The following is a 23,833-nucleotide window of genomic DNA, read 5'->3' on the forward strand; positions in this document are numbered from 1 at the left end:
GTTTGTTGTTGTTGTTGTTGTTGTTGTTTACAAGTTGAAGGTTTGTGGCAACCCTGCCTCAAGCAAGTCTATTGGTGCTGTTTTTCCAACAGCAGGTGTTGTTTTGCATCTCTGTGTCACATTTTGGTAATTCTCCCAATATTTCAAACTTTGTCATTATTTCTATATCTGTCATGGTGATCTATGATCAGTGATCTTTGACGTCACTATTGTAGTTGTTTTGGGGCACCACGAAGTGTACCCATATAAGATGGCAAACTTAATCAATAAATGTTGTATGTCTTCTGACTGCTCCAATGACTGCCTGTTCCTGAGACACAATAATATATAACAGGCATGAGTCACTGTGCCCAGCCCGACACAATAATATTGAAATTAAGCCAATTAATAACCCTACAATGGCATCTAAGTGTTCAAGTGAAAGGAAAAGTCCCAAGTCTCTCACTTTAAATCAAAGCTAGAAATGATTACACTTAGTAAGGAGGACATGTTGAAAGTCAAGGCCAAAAGCTCGCCTCTTGCACCAGTTAGCCAAATTGCGACTTCACAAGAAAAGTTCTTGAAGGATATTTGAGCTCTACTCCAGGGAACACGCAAATGAAGAGAAAACAAAGCAGCCATATTGCTGATATGGAGAAAGTCTAAGTGGTCTGGAGAAAAGATCCAACCAGCCACAACATTTCCTTAAGCCAAAGCCTAATCCAGAGCAAGACTCTAACTCTCTTCAATGCTATGAAGGCTGAGAGAAGTGAGGAAGCTGTAGAAGAAAAGTTTGAAGCTAGCAGCGGTTGGTTTGTGAGGTTTAATGAAAGACAACATCTCCATAACATAAAAATGCAAGATGAAGCAGCAAGTGCAAAGGGAGAAGCTGTGGCAAGTTATCCATAAAATCTAGATAAGACAATTGATCAAAGTTTCTACACCAAACAACAGATTTTCAATGTAAACAAAACAGCCTTATGTTGGAAGAGGATGCCATCCAGGACTTTCAGAGCTAGAGAGGAGATGTCAATGCAAGCTGCAAAGCTTCAAGGGACAGGCTGACTTTTTTTTTAGAGGTGAATGCAGCTGATGACTTTAAGTTGAAGTAAATGTTCATTTACTATTTTGAAAATCCTAGGTTCATTAAGAATTATGCTAAATCTACTCTACCTGTGATCCATAAATGGAACAATAAAGACTGGATGATCACACATCTGTTTACAGCATAGTTTACTGAATATTTTAAGCCCCCTATTGAGAACTATTGCTCAGAAAAAAATACTCCTTTCAAAATATTACTGCTCTGCACCATGTCACTCAAGAGCTGTGTTGGAGATGTACGAGAATATTCATGTTGCTTTCATGCCTGCTAACACAAACATCCATTCTGCAGTCCATGGACCAAGATTTCAAGTCTTATTAATAAATATATTTCATAAGGCTATTAAGAAATAGCTCTCTCTCTCTATATATATATATACACACACACACACACATAGCCTTTTAGAGTTTATATAGCTGCCATTGATAGTGATTCCATTGATGGATCTGAGCAAAGCAAATTGAAAAGCTTCTGGAAAGTAGTCATTATTCTAGATGCCATTAGGAACATTTGTAATTCATGGGAGGAGGTCAAAATACCAACATTAACAGGAGTGTGAAAGGCATTGATTCCAGCCCCCATAGGTGACTTTCAGGGGTTCACATCTTCAGTGGAGGAAGTCGCTGTAGATGTGGTGGAAACAGCAAGAGAACTAGAACTAGAAGTGGAGCGTGAAGTTGTGACTGAATTGCCGCACTCTCATGATCAAACTTGAACAGAAGAAGAGTTGCTTCTCACAGATGAGCAGTGAAAATGGTCCCTTGAGATGGAATCTCCTCCTGGTGAAGATGCTGTGAACGTGGTTAAAATGACAATTGATTTAGAATATTACATAAATTTAGTTAATAAAGCAGTGGCAGGGTTTGAGAGCATTGACTCCAATTTTGAAAGAACTGGGTAAAATGCTATCAAATAGCATCACATGGTATGGAGAAATCTTTTGTGAAGGGAAGAGTCGACCAATGTGGCAAACTGCATTGTCATCTTATTTTAAGAAATTGCCACAGCCACCCCCAGCTTTAGCAACCACCACTCTGATCAGTAAGTAGTCATCAACATCAAAACAAGAGCTCCATCCTCTTCAGCAAAAACGCTATGACTTGCTGAAGGCTCAGATGAAGGTTAGCATTTTTAGCACTAAAATTTTTTTTTTTTTTTTTTTTTTTTTTTTTTGAGACGGAGTCTTGCTCTGTCGCCCAGGCTGGGGTGCAGTGGCCGGATCTCAGCTCACTGCAAGCTCCGCCTCCCAGGTTTACGCCATTCTCCTACCTCAGCCTCCCGAGTAGCTGGGACTACAGGCGCCCGCCAACCCGCCCGGCTAGTTTTTTTGCATTTTTTAGTAGAGACGGGGTTTCACCGTGTTAGCGAGGATGGTCTCGATCTCCTGACCTTGTGATCCGCCCGTCTCGGCCTCCCAAAGTGCTGGGATTACAGGCTTGAGCCACCGCGATATTTTTAATTAAGGTACGCACATTGCTTTTTTTGACATAATACTATTGTATACTTAATAGACTACAGTATAGGGTAAACACAACTTTTATACGCACTGAGAAACCAAAAAAGTTATTTTTGTGATATTTGCTTTATTGTGGTAGTCTGAAACTGAACTCACAATCTCACCAAGGTGTGCCTGAACCTCTTTATCTAACTGGTCACTGCCACAGTCCACTCTGTTTTGGCCAAGATGCCCCAGAGTGGCAGGCACACTGTGTGGTCACATCCAAGGGCCTAGAGATGGTGGGGGCTCCATATGGATCTAGACATGCAAAATCTCTCTTTGATTTGACTTCTTCCAACCCACCATTTTCTGGGCGCCAGGCTCGTCTCACCCAGAAAGTAGGACCCAATGTGACAGTTCCTGCCCAGTTCCCTCCTGTGGCAGCCACTTGACCCAGGGGCACTCTTGATCCTTGCAGCCTCACTTCCACACCCTATCTCTACCCCTATCACCTCTCTCCAATCCCCACTCCCCCTGCTCATCTTGTCTGCTGCCCAGTGGGGGCCCCACCCATGCTGGCCTCTCCTTTTGCAAGTCCCCATTCTTCATATGGTTTCTTCAGAGCCCCTTTCCTTGGTTTTGAGGAGAGGGGTCCTCACTCTCTTCCCCACCAATCCTACCCACTTCTACAGTCCACTCGTTATCCTAATTGCCTCTGTATACAGACTGGGGTGAGAGGAGTTGATGTGATGGGTGTGGATACAGGGCTGGTGCTGTCTTCTTCTAGTAAGCCCTGGGAGAGGTGTCTGAGCCCAAGTGTCAGTGGTTTTCTTTGGATCTGTGAGTACATAACACTTCTTTGCCTTCAGCCTTAGGCCATAGTTGCTAGTTCTGGGACAACCAGAAAAGTCCTACATAATCTCGTGTTATGTGCAGAGCTGAGTATAGAGCTCCAGGTGTGATCTGACTCACTTAAGATCACAGTGAGTCTATTGTATTGTTGAACTGTTAGCTTAGACATCTGTTACTGCACCTACATTGCACTAGCCTCATGCCTAGACACTGATCTGAAAGAAATCCCCTAAATGCATACAGAAGACTTCTCAGCTGAGCTAAGGGGCTCCCACCAGGTTTGAGCCTATCTGATGAATCCATGAGGTAGACAGCCTGCACGTGTCCACCTGGTTTGATGAACTGCATAAATCCCCATGGGGGATGTGGTCCATGGCCTGGGAAGTGAGTTACCCTGGGAAAGGTCTAGAGGACAGAGGCAGGGATGGAGACAACAGCATGGTGAGTTCCCAACCCACCCACGATGATAGGTGTCTGAGGCAGAAGGTAAAGAGGCTGTCCCCTGGTGGGTGTCACAGGACCCAAGCGTCATTGCTGAGGCACGTGGATAACAAAGTGTGGCACTGGATTCTTCCTATTTCTGTGAGGATCATGGGGACTCTCTGGCTCTCTTGGTAAAGGTGGCTCTGGGAACAGGAAGAGTGTCCTTCTTGACAGGGATGTCAGAGCACTGATGGTGACAATCAGTGTGTCACTGCTCACATGACTGAACAATGGGAAGAGCCCGACTGTCTAATGACAGAACTCTGTTAAATATAATTAAGGGTATTTTGTTGAATGAATGAAGCCAGATGGGAAAGAAGACAGTATCTGTCTTCTTATAGAAGAAGTTAAAGAATTTATAGAAGTTAAAGACAGGCTCATTTAATCTCTATAAAGACAGAGTGGCCCTTACCTCTGGGTGGAGCAAAAGGCACCCTCTGAAGTGATAGGGATATCTTTTATCATCTTCATCAGGAGTGGTAGTTACATGCATGTATGCATATCAAAACTCACCAAGCTGCACTAGGATCAGTGTGTCCTTCCTCAGTAAAAATAATAAAGAACTATACTTATAAAGAATTGTTTAATAATATAGGAAAATGTCTACACTATAATCTTTAGCCAAAAAAAAGAGCCACCTACAGAATGCTATATGCATGAGAACAATTAATCAAAAAGTTCATGGGAAAAGTCAGAATTGAAACATCATGTCTTAAAAGACATTGTTTTGATATTGTGAGAATGTACCTAATTTTTTCCTTTTTTCTGCTTTTCCCAATTTAATACAATGAGCTTGTGTTGGTTTTGTAATTAGACATTTTGTTTGTTTGTTTGGTTTTGTTTTGAAACAGAGCCTTGCTGTCGCCCAGGCTGGAGTGCAATGGCCCGATCTTGGTTCACTGCAACCTCTGTCTCCTGGGTTCAAGAGATTCTCCCACTTCAGCCTCCTGACTATAGGGGCTATAGGGGCGCACCACCACGCCCAGCTAATTTTGTATATTTTTAGTAGAGATGGGGTTTCACCATGTTGGCCATGTTGGTCTCAAACTTCTGACCTCAAGTTATCCACCCGCCTTGGCTTCCCAAAGTGCTGGAATTACAGGCATGAGCCACCGCACCCGGCCTAGACATTTGTTTTTAAAAATAAAAGATTCATTTGCTCTTTTTATAGCCCATCTCACTGTTGACTGATATTGACCAGGAGTCAACTCAGGCCCCAGGGATTTTCACAACAGCTGCTGTATGGCAGGGTTCCTGCTCACTGTGCTTGTGTAGTTGGCCCTTGCACCCGCAGTGAATAATTAACATTCTCCCCATCCTGTTGATGATGGTCTGAAAATATGGTCCAGAAATGGTGTGGGCAAGAAGAAAGCAAAGCAACGCTTGGAACATAGGTACAGCGACTAGACATGGAGCAGCTGCTTAAAGACAAAAAGGCCCCAAAAAGGAGGGATGGCACGAAACACCCTCCAATATGGGCATGGAGTCTAGAGTGACAAACTGATCAAAAGTTCATTTCCCATGGGGAGTCTGAACATATTTAATAATAAAAAGAGAACAAGAGCCATGCAAACTGAGAAGGACAAAGTAGAAAGAGTAGCAGACACCAAGCAACTAAATCACAGCGTGATAAGCTGCTGGCTTGTTGCCATTATTGTATCCAGAACATTTTATTTAAATGCTGAAGAATTTCCCATGGGTCCCCACTTTCTTGTGAATCCTTGGGCTGAACTCCCCTGTCCTGAGTGATTACTAGAACACATCTCTGGACCAGAAACCCAAAAGTGGAGTAACACATACTGCAAAGCTGTGCTTCCTTGTTTCGGGCTATGAATCCTCACCTTGTTTCCCATCTAGTATATATTTTTCAAACCAACTTGTCCATGGAGTCATGTAGTATTTAGGGTGGAAGCTGCCCCAGGTCTAGCACGTCATTTAACAGATGAGGAAATGGAAGCTTGGGCAGTGGAAGTATCTTGCCAAGGTCACACAGTAAGTCAGCAGCACAGTCTGTGTGACTCCGAGCCTGCTCTGCTAGCCCACATTGCCCTCTGGGGGTGAGCATGTCTTCACATCCTCCACCACCCTAATGACAAACACGCAGAACATGGCAAAGCCTCAGCTCTGCATGGTGAAAGTAAGAACCAGCAATTGTCACAAACAGAAATACAGTGTTGGTCCGGCAGCCTCCAGCAGTTCTGCACAAGCAGATTACCAGTAAATACAAGGCTATCTTTCTAAAAACCAAAGTCGTATTTATGTTATCTATTTTCTATAAAATTTTGTATTAATTTATTTGTTACCTATTTTTGAACTCTTTCAAAAGCACACTATATTTCCCTGCTTAAACAGCCCCCTGAGGGCGGGTGCCTGAAAGCCTCTACACTTGTGTCATTCCATCTCCACCGCAGGCGTATTGAGTAAGTTTGTATTTGGGTTTTTTAAAAACCTCCACTCTACAGTTAAGAAAACTAAGGCAGAGAGCTTCAATAATTTGGTCAAAGCCAAGTAGTAGTAATGACGCTGGAGGTTAAACCCAGCAGCATGACTACAGTTCTTAATCAATGCCTTTTGAATTGCACATATGGGATGAACTTGAACATTTTCTTGATGATTCACTGTCCTTGTTATGATTACCAGTTACTGAGCTCTGTTGTAACAGAGACATATGTCCCTATGTGGGGCGGGGGTGGGGTGTCTTGATCGCGGGGCTATTTCTGTACTTTTCTGGCTTTTCCCAAGCAGTCATTTCTTTCTATTCTCCAAGCACCAGCAATGAGAATTCATTGCTTCTAGTTTGCTGAAACTAATCTGCTATAGACAGAGACTCCAGTGAAACAATTTTACTAGGGTTTAATCAAATAAACTCTCTCTGACAAAGGATTACTGAAAGAGTAACTAAGAGTTTGATGTTTACTGAGTGTATAGTATGTGCTAGATGCTGGCTGTGGATGCCTCATAGAATCCTCCCAACAACCCATGAAATGACTACTGTCATTCAGCCCAACACCCAGATGAGAAAGCTGAGGGTAAGACAGGTTTCAAGCTTGGCAGTCTGACTACAGAGGCCTCTGGCTTAACCCCTGGGTTAGGCTGCCTCTGTAGGTTTGGGGGCATATAATTTTGCTGTTTGGGGTCTCCTTTGCCTTCTTAGAGATCACAAGCCAAAGCTTTTTATTTGGTCACGGAAGCCCAGAAGGGCATCTTGTGGCTCAGGAGTAGCTCTCTGCTGTCTCCCAAGATCTGCTGACAATACTTGAGATTTTCAGACGTCACCAACCACCAAGAGAGCTTGATATGACTGTACATAATATTGTCATAAAGAACCTGAACTTGACCATATACTTCTGTCATGTGGAAAATTTCTCATAGCTCCGGATAGATTGTATCTGGGGTGAAGAATCCTGCCTCCTATGTACCTGGCATAGTGTGAGTCCTCATAAATGCTTACTGGTCTGAAGGGCCACAAAATAGTGAACAGTGAAAATCCCCACTAAGATCCTGAGTCCAGATAAAGATGGGAAACCTGGTTAGCTCACCCACCCGCCTATAGTTAAAACTCTTTAGACAACAGGTTGTTTTCATTTACGGAGTAATATTGGGTGGTGAGTTCATGTGTATGGGGAGTGGGATAGGGGATACGGGGAGAGTGGAGAAAAAGGGGGCACAGGGTTAACATGAAGTCCAGGATCCCCCTCTACATTTAAAGTTGGTTTAAGTTGGCTTCAATTGATGGCAACTCTTAAGATAATCAGAATTTTCTTACCTTTTTAGCTTTACTGTTGAAAAGCCCTGTGATCTTGTACAAATCATTTGCTTCTTGGTAGTAATTTCTTTTACTCAAACGTAGGCTTTTGACTAGGTGAATGTAAATGTTCTTCTAGCTCTAATATCCTTTATTCTTTATATTTTCTAACAGATTCTGTGTAGTTGGATGAGCAGAGAACAAAAACAAAATAATCCAGTGAGGAAAGCCCGTGAATAAACTTTCAGACCCGAGATCTACTCTCTAGCCTATTTTAAGCTCAACTTGAAAAGAAGAACTGTTCTCTGATTCTTTTCGCCTTCAATACTCAATTATTTAACTCCGCCCTCCTTCAAAAGAAACAGCATTTCCTACTTTTATACTGTCTATATGATTGATTTGCACAACTCATCTGCCAGAAGAGCTGAGACATCCGTTCCCCTACAAGAAACTCTCCCTGGTAAGTAACCTCAGCTGCTTGGCCTATTAGTTAGCTTCTGAGATGAGTAAAAGCCTTAACAGGAAACCCAGAGAAGACATTTGGCAAACACAAAGTGCTCATACAATTATCTTAAAATATAATCTTTAAGATGAGGAAAGGGTCAGAGTTTAGAATGAGTTTCAGATTATTATAACATCAAAGATACAAAACATGATTGTGAGTGAAAGACTTTAAAGGGAGCAATAGTATTTTAATAACTAACAGTCCTTACCTCTCAAAAGAAAGATTTGCAGAGAGATGAGTCTTAGCTGAAATCTTGAAATCTTATCTTCTGCTAAGGAGAACTAAACCCTCTCCAGTGAAATGCCTTCTGAATATGTGCCCACAAGAAGTTGTGTCTAAGTCTGGTTCTCTTTTTCCTTTTTCCTCCAGACAAGAGGGAAGCCTAAAAATGGTCCAAATTAATATCAAATTACAAACGTCAGATAAAATTTTCCTCTAATATATCAGTTGCATGGCACAGTTAATATGTAATTCTTTATGGCTCTAAATTAAAAGTGAGCTTTTCTAGAGGCTTCTCCCAGCTGCCTAATCTAAGATGCAGGGAATTTGAGACTCGCAGGGTTTAATAAGAGAAAATTCTCAGCTAGAGCAGCTGAACTTAAATAGACTAGGCAAGCCAGCTGGTTATAAGACTAAACTACCCAGAATGCATGACATTCATCTGTGGTGGCAGACGAAACATTTTTTTTATTTTATTATTTCTTGGGTGTGTATGAAAACTCTTAATTGTGGCAACTCAGAAACTATAAACACAAACTTCACAGAAAGTGTGAGGATTTTACAATTCTCTGTTGGCATCTATGAGCTTCTCGGGGGACTTGGGCGTCTGGCCATTTCACTCTGACTGTATCACAGCACCGAACATCTGATGGTCTTGCCTTTTAATTCTCTTTTCCAGGAGTGAGAGGGAGGGTAGCATGGTAGTTAAGAGTGCAGGCTTCCTGCATTCAAAATCAGTTGCTTCCCAGCTGGGTGGCTTTGAGCAAGTTACTCGCCCTCTGTATGCTTCAAAGTCCTTGTCTGCAAAATGTGAAAAATATTTCCTGCCTTATAAGGTTGCCCTGAGGATTAAATGAAAGAATGGGTATGACTCTTAGACAGTGATTGGCATCCAGTATGTGCCCTCGAGGTCTCTTAATTATTACTGACTTGCTCATAGTGCATGCTCTTTGTGGACTAACTCCAGAGAATGGCAGCATCAATAAACATCTTAAGACGGAGTTGCAGCCGGGCATGGTGGCTCATGTTTGCAATCCCAGCATTCTAGGAGGCTGAGGCAGGAGGATTGCTTGAGCCCAGGAGTTCGAGACCAGCCTGGGCAACATAGTGTGATCTTGTCTCTATAAAAATAAACAAAATTAGGCCAGGCGTGGTGGCTTACGCCTGTAATCCCAGCACTTTGGGAGGCCGAGGCAGGCAGATCACAGGGTCAGGAGATGGAGACCATCCTGGCTAACACGGTGAAACCCCATCTCTACTAAAAATACAAAAACAAAATTAGCCAGGTGTGGTGATGGGTGCCTGTAGTCCCAGCTACTCAGGAGGCTGAGGCAGAAGAATGGCGTGAACCCAGGAGGAGGAGCTTGCAGTGAGTTGAGATCGCGCCACTGCACTCCAGCCTGGGCAAAAGAGCAAGACTCCGTCTCAAATAAATAAATAAATAAATAACAATAAAAATAAACAAAATTAGCTGTTACAGGTGTGGTGGCACCTGTAGTCCCCAGCCACTTGGAAAGGTGAGGTGAGAGGATTGCTTGAGCCCGGGAGGTCCAGGCTTCAGTGAACCATGATCGAGCCACTGCACTCCAGCCTGAGCGACAGAGTGAGACCCTGTCTCAAAACAACGACAACAGCAACAACAAAAAGGCTGAGCTGCACCATGCTTGACCCAGTTTCTTAAAATTGTTATCAAAGCTTCATTCACTCTGTGGTGCTATAGAGCACAAGATTTTATTTGGTGAGATGGTGCTTTCATGAATTCCCCCAACAGAGCCAAGCTCTCCATCTAGTGAGCGGGAAGCTAGCAGCAAACCTTCCCTTCACTACAAAACTTCATTGTTTGGCCAAAAAGGGAGTTCATTCAATGTAGACATCTATGTATGGAATTAAAAACCTATTGATGTATAAAACTGTTTGCATTCATGGTGGGCCACTAAATACTTTCTAGGGCTTTATAAAAGATCACTTTCTACTTATTCACAGGGTGGAACAAGATGGACTATCAAGTGTCAAGTCCAACCTATGACATCGATTATTATACATCGGAACCCTGCCAAAAAATCAATGTGAAACAAATCGCAGCCCGCCTCCTGCCTCCGCTCTACTCACTGGTGTTCATCTTTGGTTTTGTGGGCAACATACTGGTCGTCCTCATCCTGATAAACTGCAAAAGGCTGAAAAGCATGACTGACATCTACCTGCTCAACCTGGCCATCTCTGACCTGCTTTTCCTTCTTACTGTCCCCTTCTGGGCTCACTATGCTGCTGCCCAGTGGGACTTTGGAAATACAATGTGTCAACTCTTGACAGGGCTCTATTTTATAGGCTTCTTCTCTGGAATCTTCTTCATCATCCTCCTGACAATCGATAGGTACCTGGCTATCGTCCATGCTGTGTTTGCTTTAAAAGCCAGGACAGTCACCTTTGGGGTGGTGACAAGTGTGATCACTTGGGTGGTGGCTGTGTTTGCCTCTCTCCCAGGAATCATCTTTACCAGATCTCAGAGAGAAGGTCTTCATTACACCTGCAGCTCTCATTTTCCATACAGTCAGTATCAATTCTGGAAGAATTTTCAGACATTAAAGATGGTCATCTTGGGGCTGGTCCTGCCGCTGCTTGTCATGGTCATCTGCTACTCGGGAATCCTGAAAACTCTGCTTCGGTGTCGAAACGAGAAGAAGAGGCACAGGGCTGTGAGGCTTATCTTCACCATCATGATTGTTTATTTTCTCTTCTGGGCTCCCTACAACATTGTCCTTCTCCTGAACACCTTCCAGGAATTCTTTGGCCTGAATAATTGCAGTAGCTCTAACAGGTTGGACCAAGCCATGCAGGTGACAGAGACTCTTGGGATGACACACTGCTGCATCAACCCCATCATCTATGCCTTCGTCGGGGAGAAGTTCAGAAACTACCTCTTAGTCTTCTTCCAAAAGCACATTGCCAAACGCTTCTGCAAATGCTGTTCCATTTTCCAGCAAGAGGCTCCCGAGCGAGCAAGTTCAGTTTACACCCGATCCACTGGGGAGCAGGAAATATCTGTGGGCTTGTGACCCGGACTCAAGTGTGCCGGTGACCCAGTCAGAGTTGTGCACATGACTTGGTGTTGATACACAGCCTGGGCTGGGGGTGGGGTGGGAGAGGTCTTTTTTAAAAGGAAGTTACTGTTACAGAAGGTCTAAGATTCATCCATTTATTTGGCATCTGTTTAAAGCAGATTTGATCTTTTAAGCCCATCAATTATAGAAAGCCAAATCAAAATATGTTGATGAAAAATAGCAACCTTTTTATCTCTCCTTCACATGCATCAAGTTATTGACAAACTCTCCCTTCTCTCCAAAAGTTCCTTATATATATTAAAAAGAAAGCCTCAGAGAATTGCTGATTCTTGAGTTTAGTGACCTGAACAGAAATACCAAAATTATTTCAGAAATGTACAACTTTTTACCTTGTACAAGGCAACATATGGGTTGTAAATGTGTTTAAAACAGGTCTTTGTCTTGCTGTGGGGAGAAAAGACATGGATATGATTAGTTAAGAAATGACACCTTTCATGTGTGATTTCCCCTCCAAGGTATGCTTAATAAGTTTCACTGACTTTTAGAACCAGGCGAGAGTCTTGTGGCCTGGGAGAGCTGGGGAAGCCTCTTAAATAAGAAGGAATTTGAGTTGGATCATCTATTGCTGGCAGAGACAGAAGCCTCACTGCAAGCACTGCATGGGCAAGCTTGGATGTAGAAGGAGACAGAGCTGGTTGGGAAGACCTGGGGAAGAAGGACAAGGCTAGGTCGTGAAGAACCTTGATGGCATTGCTCTATCTAAGTCATGAGCTGAGCAGGGAGATCCTGGTTGGTGTTGCAGAAGATTTATTCTGTGGCCAAAGGAGGGTGAGGAAGGATGAGCATTTAGGGCAAGGAGACCAGCAACAGCCTTCAGGTCAGGGTGAGGATGGCCTCCGCTAAGCTCAAGGCTTGAGGATGGGAAGGAGGGAGGTATTTGTGCAGCATATGAGGATATGGAGTCAGCAGAACTGGGGTGGATTTGGGTTGAAGCTGAGGGGCAGAGAAGATTCAGGGAGAAGCCCTAGCCTTCAAGCAGATTGGAGAAGCCCTTGAAAAGACATCAAGCACAGAAGGAGGAGGAGGAGGTTTAGGTCAAGAAGAAGAGGGATTGGTGTAAAAGGACGGGTCTGGTTTGCAGAGTTTGAACACAGTCTCACCCAGACTCCAGGCTGTCTTTCACTGAATGCTTCTGACTTCAGAGAGTTCCTTCCCATCCCAGCTCAAATACTGACAGGTCTCCAGGAGGAGACTAGATTTATGAATACATGAGGTGTGAGGACTAGGAACATACTTCAGCTCACACATGAGATCTAGGTAAGGATTGATTACCTAGTAGTCATTTCATGGGTTGTTGGGAGGATTCTATGAGGCAACCACAGGCAGCATTTAGCACATACTACACATTCAACAAGCATCAAACTCTTAGTTACTCATTCAGGGATAGCATTGAGCAAAGCATTGATCAAAGAGGTCCCATAGAGGTGAGGGAAGCCTGAAAAACTAAGATGCTGCCTGCCCAGTGCACACCAGTGTAGGTATCATTTTCTGCATTTAACCGTCAACAGGCAAAGGGGGGAAGGGACGTATTCATTTGGAAACAAGCTGCCTTGAGCCTTAAAACTCACAAAAAGTACAATTTACCAGCCTCCATATTTCAGGCTGAAGGGGTTGGGTGCGGGGCCCTTAGGTACTCATTCCAGATGCCTTCTCCAGACAAACCAGAAGCAACAGAAGAAACCTCTCTCTCTCCCTTTGAAATGAATACACCCCTTAGTGTTTTGGTATATTCATTTCAAAGGGAGAGAGAGAGGTTGTTTTCTGTTGCTTCTCTTATGATTGTGCACATACTTGAGATTGTTTTGAATTTCGGGGATGGTTAAAACCATCATAGTATATAGATAAGGTGAGGGAATAGAAAGTGGTGAGAACCACTCAGGGAATGAAGGTGTCAGAATAATAAGAGGCGCTACTGACTTTCTCAGCCTCTGAACATGAACAGTGAGCATTGTGGCTGTCAGCAGGAAGCAATGAAGGGAAATGTCTTTCCTTTTGCTCTTAAGTTGTGGAAAGTATAAGAGTAGTATAGGACCCTACCCTCTGGGCCAAGTCAAAGACATTCTGACATCTTAGTATTTGCATATTCTTGTGTATATGAAAGTTACAAGTTGCTTGAAAGAAAATATGCATCTAATAAAAAAACCTTCTAACATAATTCATTATATTCTCGCTCTTTCAGTGTACATTTAGATAATAGCACATAAAACCGCCAAAGTATTTTATAAGTAGCTGTTTTCTTCCTTAGTGTGTGTGTGGTGTATGCAAAGAGAGAGATAATTGTATTTTTGTATTTTCTTTTAAATAATTTTTAAAATTCACTCTTTTCCTGAGACAAATTGCCAGAATAGTTTGTATTTACAGATGATACCTCTAAGAGTAGGGTTGTTGAGCAATTGACTTGAAAACTTTTAAAATTCAAATTTTAATTCCACTACTCAAAAGAATTGCCATGTTTTAAAAAATAGAATCGGTGCCGTAAATCAGTTGTCTATGTTTGAAAATGAAGAAGACATGCAACGTCATGGCCTGGTCACTTACCCGCAGCCCTGTGTTGTAGGCACATCACACGTGAGAATGAGGATATGCTTTTCTTTCATTTAAAATCCCTCCCCAAAACTTGGCTCTAATTGCAATGATGACAATCATGTACATTTGGATTTATGTGCAGGAGTCTCTTACCCTGAGAGAGGACAGGTGCTCCAGGTGGAGGGGACCCGTCTGGGTCACGTTCACATCTTGAACATGCTGGTTTTCAGTCACTGCACACTCATCTCCCAGCGCAGGTCATGGGCAGCAGATGCAAGAGCTGCCCATGGTCCTATTTGGAGGTGCATGACATGAGCAGAAGACAGAATAGCTGGATCTGACTAGAAGGGCAGCTTCTCCCTACCAAGACTTGAAGGATTGCCTTTCATCTCTTAGGCTAAAAGGTAGAATGAACCAAGGAAGGGCAGGAGGAGGCTGGGGTTAGGGTAGAAGGAAGGGACCATGGAGAAGGAAGATCCATCCCGTAGGATGAAGGCAGTGTGGCAGGGAGATTGGAAGGTGTCAGCTTTTATGGCTGACATAAATGCAGCCATGTCAATTGCTGCTTTTCCTTTTCCACCTTATTAAATGCCTTCCAATGTTAGCACAAAGAAAAGCTATTTTCAGTGTTGCCAGCCTTTCCAGAGCCCATTCCCATTATCTCCCCAGGCCCATGCCTTTACTCCTTGGAGTTTTAACTCACGACCTTCAGGATCTGACTTTATTCACCATCTCTGGGGTGAATGTACCTTCTGTCTCACCCAGAGGTCCCTATCAAAGAAGAGATTGCATGCCATGGATAAAGTCAAAATAGAGGTGACTGTCCTTAACAAGGAAGAATAATGTGCAAATTCATAAACTGGGATTCTGTTTACGTTTTGTACTCCAGGGGTTCTTAGTTTAAATCGCTTTGAATAAATTAAGATGCATTGGCATTTCCACTGTAACGATTAAATTTACAAATCATTTATTTTTCTATCGGAGGAGAGACAGAGTTCCAAATGCAAACATTAACTGTTCAAGTGTTAACACTTCTAATGACAGCATAAGAATTACCACCAACTACCCTGGGGGCTGGAAGCAGAAATGTGAACTGGAAAACAAATCACGAACTTTCCTTTTTTGTTTTTTTTTTTGAGATGGAGTCTTGCTCTGTTGCCCAGGCTGGAGTGCAGTGGTGCGATCTCGGCTCACTGTAACCAGAGCCTCCCAGATTCAAGTGATTCTCCTGCCTCAGCCTCCCAAGTAGCTGGGACTACAGGTGTGCACCACCATGCACGGGGAAATTTTTGTATTTTTAGTAGAGATGGGGTTTCACTGTGTTAACCAGGATGGTCTCGATCTCCTGACCTCGTGATCCGCCCGCCTCGGCCTCCCAAAGTACTGGGATTACAGGCTTGAGCCACCGCGCCCGGCCAACAAATCATGAACTTTGTAACTGCCGTTCCTTGTAGCTTGTTAACACATCCACTTACTTATCGTCAGAGTATGTAGACATTTTCCACAATCCTCAGGGATAAGGCTGAACAGAAGAGGAAAAAACGTGAAAACATTTCGATAGCTCCTTTACTTTGAAATAAAATTCACTGTAAAAGTTGCTTGTATTTTTCCAAAACCGAGTCAACCTTTAATATTTAATACATACAAATACATATTTTATATATTAATATATAATGTCATATGACACACACTATATCTTTATATTAATATGCATGCATATAATATCTATTTCCTTCCTAATTTTCTATAAGCAATTTTACAAGTCTGACTTCTATTTGCCTCCTTATTGTTACTACATAGTTTGATAATCTGTTTTGTGTCGTTGTGATTCTGTCGTGTTTTGGGGACTTATTTTTGTTTCTCTGGGTGGTCACTAGTTTTTTTAAAGCATTCATGGAAGGAAGAGTGTGAATCTTTTCCGAGCTAGGAAGCCATGGCAAGCCTTGGGTCATACTGCCCCCGCGAGGCCACATTGGCAAATGAGCAAGGGTGTTCAACCTCCAGCCTTGGCCGTGGAGAAGACACGCGAGGAGGCTTTTCACATTCAGCTGTTTAATGTTTGTCTCTGCCGGCACCATTCCAGTTGTGAAAAAGAGGTATTTCCACAGCAGCTCAGGGTAGGTAGTGCACAGCTCACAGTCATCATTTTTGAAGACCGAGAGGAGTCTCCATTCGGGATACAGGTTGATGCCTGTTGTGGAATGAAGATTACAACACCCAGACCAATCTCTGCAGTGTGCTGATCTCATGACCCTGCAACAAGATCAGAAAGTGTTTTGTGACTAAGCATTTTTCATAACGCATAAAATGCTCCAAGCTCCTCCCTTGTTTCTCTCTATGATCCTGTATATCTGATGGTTGTGGGTAGCAAGTGTTTGAAATAATCAAATGTGATTTGATGTTGGTAAATTTCTTTATCATTCGCACTCTCCTTTCTCTATTATTGTTTATGTAACTGAACCGCAGATTAGTAACTCGTTGCTTGCAGAATCCAATTTAACAAGAGTGAGGTCAGGTATAAAGCAAATGATTTATTCTAAACCTCCTTCAGGGAAGACGTGCAGGCTCCTGCCTCTAAATGCACTGCTTTGCTGGGCATGGTGGCTCACGCCTGTAATCCCAGAACTTTGAGAGGCCAAGGAGGGTGGATCACTTGAGGTCAGGAGTTCGAGACCGGCCTGGCCAATATAGTGAAACCCCCGACTCTACTAAAAATACGAAAAATTAGCCAGGCATGGTGGCAGATGCCTGTAATCCCAGCTACTCGGGAGGCTGAGGCAGGAGAATCACTTGAACCTGGGAGGTGGAGGTTGCAGTGAGCCAACATCTTGCCACTGTACTCCAGCCTGGGTGACAGAGTGAGACTCTGTCTCTAAATAAATAAATAAATAGTAAATGCACTGCTTTGTTTTGGAGCAGAAAGCAGGCACTTTTAAAAGGCAGGGGAGGAAATGAGCAAGGGCAGGGGGTTCTGCATGCTGGCATGGTTGGTGCCTAATCTATCGGGCAGTTGAGTTGGCACTTTCATAGGCAGAAATAGGTTGAAAAAGTGACGGTAGGCCTTCAACCTGCCTTCCTGGAGGGTGAGTTCCATGGCAACCCCCTGGAGGGTGAGAGTTCCATGGAGGTCATGCTTTGGGCTGTAAATCGGCTATTAACTCTCTAGAGAGTTCTGTCTTGGAGCATATAGATGAACTTACCCTGTAAAGAATGTCTGTTGAAGGGGGGGTAAAAGGTGAGATTTGCATTTCTAAAGGGCTAAGTAGAAAGTAGGGCACAAGAGGAAAGGAGAAAAGACAAAATAATTTTTAAAATACTTGTAACATTCCCTTTTACTTAGAAAAAAATGGAGTACTCGGTTATATTATCACCTCGTTTACATCAAACCCTCTTATGGAATCCTATGGTTTGAAAACAAAAAGGTTGTTGAGGACAAGTCAGCCCAACCACTTCGCTTTATAAATGAGAGCATTGCCTGTCCCAAGCCCCAGAGACTCTGATGTCGTGGGTCTGGAGTGGGCTCCAACAGCGGCACGTTTTGATGGTGCTTCCCGATGGCAAACCATCGGCGAGCCTTTGAATAGGGAAAGTAGGAGCACTTCTGACTCCCTTCACGATCAGCACCTGTGTGCTAATAAATTCACAAAAGCCAACATATTGGAGTCACTTGGGTAGTTTTACAAACAGTGACGTTAAATCCAGCCTCAAAAGTTCTGATTCCAGCTGTCTGCATTGCTGCCCTGTGGTTGCCCACTATAGAAGCTCCCCAGGTGACTGTAAGCATAGCCAAGTCTGAGAAGTACTACCTAAAGTACTACCAACAGCAAGGGCTGTTGTCTGAGCAAGACTTTGCCTGGCCTGGGGTGGCATGTGCGCCAGGAAGAGTCTCAACTTTCATAACAGAACATTCCCCAAGCTGGTTTTTTTAAAGCATGTGAATCTAGACTTCATTGGCAATACCAGAGATCTGTATTTGAGGCTCCAAGTATTTCACTTTCATTTTTGGTTTTGGGTTATGTTTTCACCCTTCCTTTCCAAGTGAAAAGTAAACAGAAATGGGATGTCTGGCGCCCATGCTGAGCTTGGTGACTTCAAATTCAATAGAGAATAAGTCTCTTGTGTAGAAAAGGGCCTGTCTGAGATGTTTCTCAAATGAGTATAGATTTTGCTTATGTGGCTAAAGGGCTCTTCTCCCCCCATTTCCTTATCCCTGCAGCGAGCCATCCTTCTTAACTCTTTCCATGAAAGCATTATTCCTGAAGACCTGGGAGCTCATACCAGCCCTGATCAGGCAATGATAATGCTGCAGAGAATTAAAATTTAGCATTAAAATGTCAACTCTTGAATATCCTGGCAAACGGTTTAAACACATGTACACACATAAAAACACCTCCTACTATTTACTGAAGAGCAGATATCTGATAACTTAATCTTTTGGTTTTGAGTCAAGACAACTTCTCCTTTTGAAACTGCATACCACTGAATATAATAAAATGTAATTAAGATTAAAAATTAAAAAAACTAATGGGAGAATTTCAATATTGTCTATGTTCACTTTAAAATTCCTCTACTTAGGTTTATTGCCATTACCAAAGACTATTCAAAAATCCTTTTTAGGAGAATCCTAATGGTTTCCTGACATACAGTCAAGTAAGGACTCTGTTGATTGGCTAACTCAATCTTCCTGTGGCAAAAAGCAGACCCTGGCAGAGAAGAGGGCAGGGACTTGAAAGTCAGACTGACTTGAGTTCCAGCCTTGAGGCTGTGGGAGATTGGGCAAGTGACTTAACGTCTCTGGCTCTCAGGATCTACAAGGATTTCCAGTAGTAATTTGGGATGTTACCGATACAGGAGCTAAAAAGGAATTATTTAGGCGGTTAGTGAGGGTCAGAGAGTCCTCGGTAAGATTTGCTTTTAAGAAAAAGCAGCCCCAAAATTATTTGTTTGCTAACAAAGAAAAGCCTGTAAAATCAGGCTGCAGACATAGATAAGCAAGCTGGAAGCTTGCACAGGTGAATGCCGGCAGCTGTGCCAATAGGAAAAGGCTATTTGGGGGCCAGGCATGTTCAACATGGATTCTCCATCTTCCCTTTTCTTTGTCAACCACGTGTAGAGTAAAGCAAAGGGCAACATGGCACCGGCCAGGTAGAGAACCCTTCTGCATAATAAAAGAGTAGGGTGAGATGGCCAGCTTCTTCCCATGCTATGTAAATGGCATACCTGGTCCAACCAATCTTTTGGGCCCTATGTAAATCAGACACTGCCTCCTCAAGCTAGTCTATAAAACCCCATGTATTTTACCATGGAACTGGGAGATCCACTTGGAACCCCCTCTTTCTGCACGAGAGAGCTTTTCTCTTTTGCCTATTACACTTCCGCTCTTAAACTCACTCCTCCTGTGTTAGCATCCTTGATTTCTTTGGCATGAGGCAACGAACCTTGTGTATTACCCCACACAAATGATGCTGCTTCGTTATTAACAGCAACCTGACAGGGTTGTGTTGGGGTATAAATTATTTAGACCGGAGAGATGCAATAGAATTTTTTTGTAATGACAGGAATGCTTTGTATCTGCATCATCCAAAATGGTAGCCACCAGACCAGGGCGAAATGTGGCCGGTGTGACTGAGGAACTGGATGTTTTCCACGATTTAATTTAAATGTGGCCAATGGCTACTATAGGAGACAGCATGAGTCTGGCATATTAAAAATACTCAATAAATATTAATATAATTTGAACTTTGGCATCAGTGTTTCCTAGATTGGAATTACTATGCAAGTTGCTTACTGTTTCTAAGCCTTAGTTTTCTAATCTGTAATTGGGGCTAATAATAATACCTGCCTTACAGGTTCGTTCAGAGGATAAATGAGAAATTGCATGTTAAGGGCTTAACACAGTGCCTGGCACATAAAAGCTCTGGTAACTGTTAGATACTTTAATAATTTGCTAATAATGGTTATTTCTTCTTCAGATTAGGATGTGCTCTCCCAAACAGTGCTCTTAGACATAGCGGGCAGTTTAGCTCACTCTCTGCAGTGAAACAGAAGCACTGGCCAACCAGAGTCAACCAGCTATCAATAATTCTGGTCAGATGTAGACTCCATAGCTCAAAGCAAACTGAGAGAGTGAGGGCAGCAGGCCAATTCCCCACCCCTTCCTTCTGGACTCTGACAGAAGCTTACACTCAAGGAAGAGCAAGTAGGAATTAACTTATTAAGAGCTAGGTAAGCAAAACCCAATGAGAAGTTCTGGCAAAGCCCCATGGGCAGATGTGGCTTAGACACAGGAAAGAAGTAGGATTTCATACCACCCGCCTCAGTCTACATCTGGGGCCCTCATCCTCAGCTGTGCCTATGCAAAGGGGAGCAACCAATAAACCCCACCTCCACTCTCCTCCCGTGGAGGCCAGAGATGGCCAGGGGTAAGAAAGGGATGGGAAGTGTTTCCTCCAGCCCTCCTCTGAGAGGGAGAGGAAACTGGGCAGAGCTTCTGTCTTTCTTCAAGCAGAAACAGAAACCTGAGGAGAAGGGAAGTAAGGGGGTTCTTCCCAGTACTCTTCAGTTGTGCACTCACCATCTGCAGCTCAACATTCAGCATTCATTCACTGTCCTTATGAAATTCACTATTTAGAGAGAAACGCAAGCAAAAAGGCAAAGTTTGAAAAGTACTGTTGAAGTGGCATCATTGCCTGGGGTGAATGCCTGAGGTTTGTGGTCTCACGCTAAGGGAATGGAGGATGTAGACACACAAGAAGTGAGTTTAAGAGCAGAGGTTTAACAGGCAAAAGAAAGACAAAAGAGAATAGCTCTCTTGCCTGCATAGAGAGAGGGACACCTGAGTGGGTTTTCCTGTTTCATGGTGAAACACAAGGCATTTTATAAACAAGCTTGAGGAAGTGGTGTCTGATTTACTTAGGACCCGAGAGATTGGTCAGACCAGGTGTGATGTTTACACAGCACGCAAAGCAGCTGGCCGTCCCACTCTAATCTTTCATTATACAGATGAGGTCTATACCTGGCCAGTGCCATGTTGTCTGTTCCTTACTGTACACATGGTTGACAAAGAAAAGGGAAGATGAAGAATCCATGTTGAACATGACTGGCCCCCAGATAGCCTTTTCCTATTGGCACAGCTGCCTACATTCACCTGTGCAAGCTTACAGATTGCTTATCTATGTCTGCAGCCCGATTTTACAGGTTGCTCTTTGTTAGAAAAGAAATGATTTGGGGGCTGCTTTTCATTAAAACGAAAACCTTACCAAGGACTTCCTACCGTCACTATCTCCCTAAACAATTTCTTTTTAACACCTATGTTACTGTGAACAGTGTCAAGATAAGGCTCTGAGAGACAGAGGAGGATGAGTTATCCAATCCAAGGATGGGGTCTGGAGGAAGAAATCCCAGAGAGCATTGTTGCAGTTGAATAAGGATTAGTTAGAAGCTACTGAGTGGAGCATAGGAGTAGGAACCCTCACACAAATATGCAGAGGTGAAATAAAGCAAGGTATAGTCCAGGTGCCTAAAGTAGCACAGCAGACTTGAGATAGATGATAGATAGGTAGATAGATAGATAGATAGGATAGATAGATAGATAGATAGATAGATAGATAGATAGATAGATAGATAGATAGATAGATAGATAGATAGGATAGACAGACAGACAGACAGACAGACAGACAGACAGACAGACAGATAGATAGATAGATAGACAGACAGACAGACAGACAGACAGACACTGGTGTGAGTGTTGGTGTGTGTGTCTGACTGTGTGCATGCATTCCTCCTGCGGGAGATCAGGAACAGTGGGCAGTATGGAGTGACAAGAGGATCGGGAGGTACTCCCTCCAGCCCTCCCCTCTGCTCTGCCCTCCACTGGAGCAGAAGCAAAGCATATGGTGAAGGAGAACAAGGATTCTTGCCAGCCCAGTACCCGAGTGCATTAGTTATTTATCACTCCACAGTCCCCACTGACGTGTTAATTCCGCATTTATTAAATGCTTACTGTTTGCAATGTCTATGCCAAGCTGTCAAGTGTAGTTTTTATTCTACAGGCCACAGGCACCCCCTGACAGTGTTAAAAAAGAGAGTAGCATTGAGACAGGAATAATAAGTGCAGTCACAGGAGAATGGAAAATTCCAGGCAGCAATTCGACTAGTAAAAAGGAAACTGTTGAAATAGCTGCATAACCTGGGAGTCAATAAGAACCTGAAAACCAGGGTGTGAGCCACGGCTGGTTAAAACTGACTGGATCCAACATGGTGCTGGGTTTGTCCTAGGTTTTGCCTAGAACCTCATTATATGCTCAATACCAAATCACACACCCACCAGGGCCATTCCATTTCCTGGAACACCCATGGTTGGTGTAAAAGTGGGTGGCACCACAGCTCTGAGAAAATCTTTATCTTTTTCAGGAAACTTCATGAATATTCCACCTCTTGGCTAAAGAAACTCATAATGTAGAAACCCCAAACCCTACTGGGCACAACTTTCTCTTGAGTATGCCTGTACTTCCCTTTCTTATTTTATTTATTTATTTATTTATTTATTTATTTATTTATTTTTGAGACGGAGTCTCGCTCTGTCGCCCAGCCTGTAGTGCAGTGGCACGATCTCGGCTCACTGCTAGCTCTGCCTCCAGGGTTCAGGCCATTTTCCTGCCTCAGCCTCCGGAGCAGTGGAGACTACAGCCGCCCACCACCACGCCCGGCTTATTTTTTGTATTTTCAGTAGAGACGGGGTTTCACTGTATTTTATTTTATTTTTGAGACAGGGTCTCGCTTTGTCAGCTCACTGCAACCTCTGCCTCCCGGGCTCAAGCAATCCTCCAACCTCAGCCCCCCGAACAGCCCCCTGAATGGGAGAACAGGCGTGCACCACCACGCCTGGCTAATTTTTTGTATTTTTTTGTAGAGACGGGCTCTTGCCATGTTCCCCAGGCTGGTCTCGAACTCCTGGACTCAGGTGATCAGCCTGCCTCCACCTTCCAAAGTGCTGGGATTACAGGAATGAGCCACCCTGCCTGGTCACACTCCGCTTTCTTGAGTGCGTGCATTTTGCTTTGCAATAAGTCTCTCTACTTTCACTTTTCTGACTTGTCCTTAAATTCCTTCTTGTGACAATGTCAAGAGCCTGGACACCAGCTGGAGTCAACGTCTCACCAGTGTTTAGGGACCTCCCCTAATCCACCGGTATCAGCATGATCAGATTTGCTTTTTCAGAAAAAGCTTTCCGTCCATAGGACAAAGGGAAGTGACTCAGAGAAGGAGCAGGAGGAGTCACAAGCTCCCTGCCTGACAAGGCCTGGACTATGGCAGAGGCAGTGAGATGGTGAGAAAGCAAGGGTATGCAGCCAGCCAAATCCAGAATATAGAAAGTTCTACGGGAAAAGGTGGGGCCAAGGTGGAACAGGGGGAAAGGAATTGTTGCACATTAACAGTGCAATGCAATGCACTGGCCATGTTTGTGTCCAGGTTAGAACAAACCAATGAGAAAGCACATCTATGAGACTACTGGAGAAATTTGAACACTGACTAGATATATTATGTTAATTATGCTTTAATTTGGGGTACAATAATGCTTTTGTAGCTATTTCTAAAGAGTCCTATCTCTTAAGGATACACTCTAAAATACTAGTGGAAAATAATCCCGTGGGGTGAGAGGCAGAGGGAAGGGAGAGGAGCATAGATGAAACAGTTTTGGCCGTATGTTTGTAATTGTTGAAACTGAGTGATGGGAATATGGAGATTTAACATATTAATACTATTTTCTGCCCATGTAATATTGGAATATTTTCATAACAAAATTGAGAGAGAGATAAAGAAGAAAAGAGAAAAGAAGAGAAGAGAGAAGAGATGAGGGAAG

At 43.3% G+C, this 23,833-nt stretch overlaps 1 protein-coding gene and 1 long non-coding RNA gene across 3 annotated transcripts; one reads left to right on the forward strand and one right to left on the reverse strand.

Moving 5' to 3' along the window:
• Positions 1-1,478: 1,478 nt before the first annotated feature.
• Positions 1,479-8,420, reverse strand: LOC102139843 (uncharacterized). 2 transcript variants are annotated; one of them, XR_274618.4, is made up of 3 exons: positions 8,316-8,420; positions 7,624-7,779; positions 1,479-1,875 (listed from the first exon to the last, which is right to left on the reverse strand). It is a non-coding gene; the product is annotated as an uncharacterized lncRNA (long non-coding RNA). The 2 variants fall into 2 exon arrangements; XR_012431073.1 differs by lacking the exon at positions 8,316-8,420 and having other exon boundaries at positions 7,624-7,956.
• Positions 8,006-13,600, forward strand: CCR5 (C-C motif chemokine receptor 5). Its single transcript, XM_005546902.5, has 2 exons — positions 8,006-8,062; positions 10,310-13,600. Exon 2 carries the CDS (start codon positions 10,321-10,323, stop codon positions 11,377-11,379), a length of 1,059 nt encoding a protein of 352 aa, XP_005546959.2. The 5' UTR covers positions 8,006-8,062; positions 10,310-10,320; the 3' UTR covers positions 11,380-13,600.
• Positions 13,601-23,833: the final 10,233 nt, after the last annotated feature.

The sequence above is a fragment of the Macaca fascicularis genome, chromosome 2 (assembly GCF_037993035.2).
Source record: "Macaca fascicularis isolate 582-1 chromosome 2, T2T-MFA8v1.1".
Lineage (NCBI taxonomy): Eukaryota > Metazoa > Chordata > Mammalia > Primates > Cercopithecidae > Macaca > Macaca fascicularis.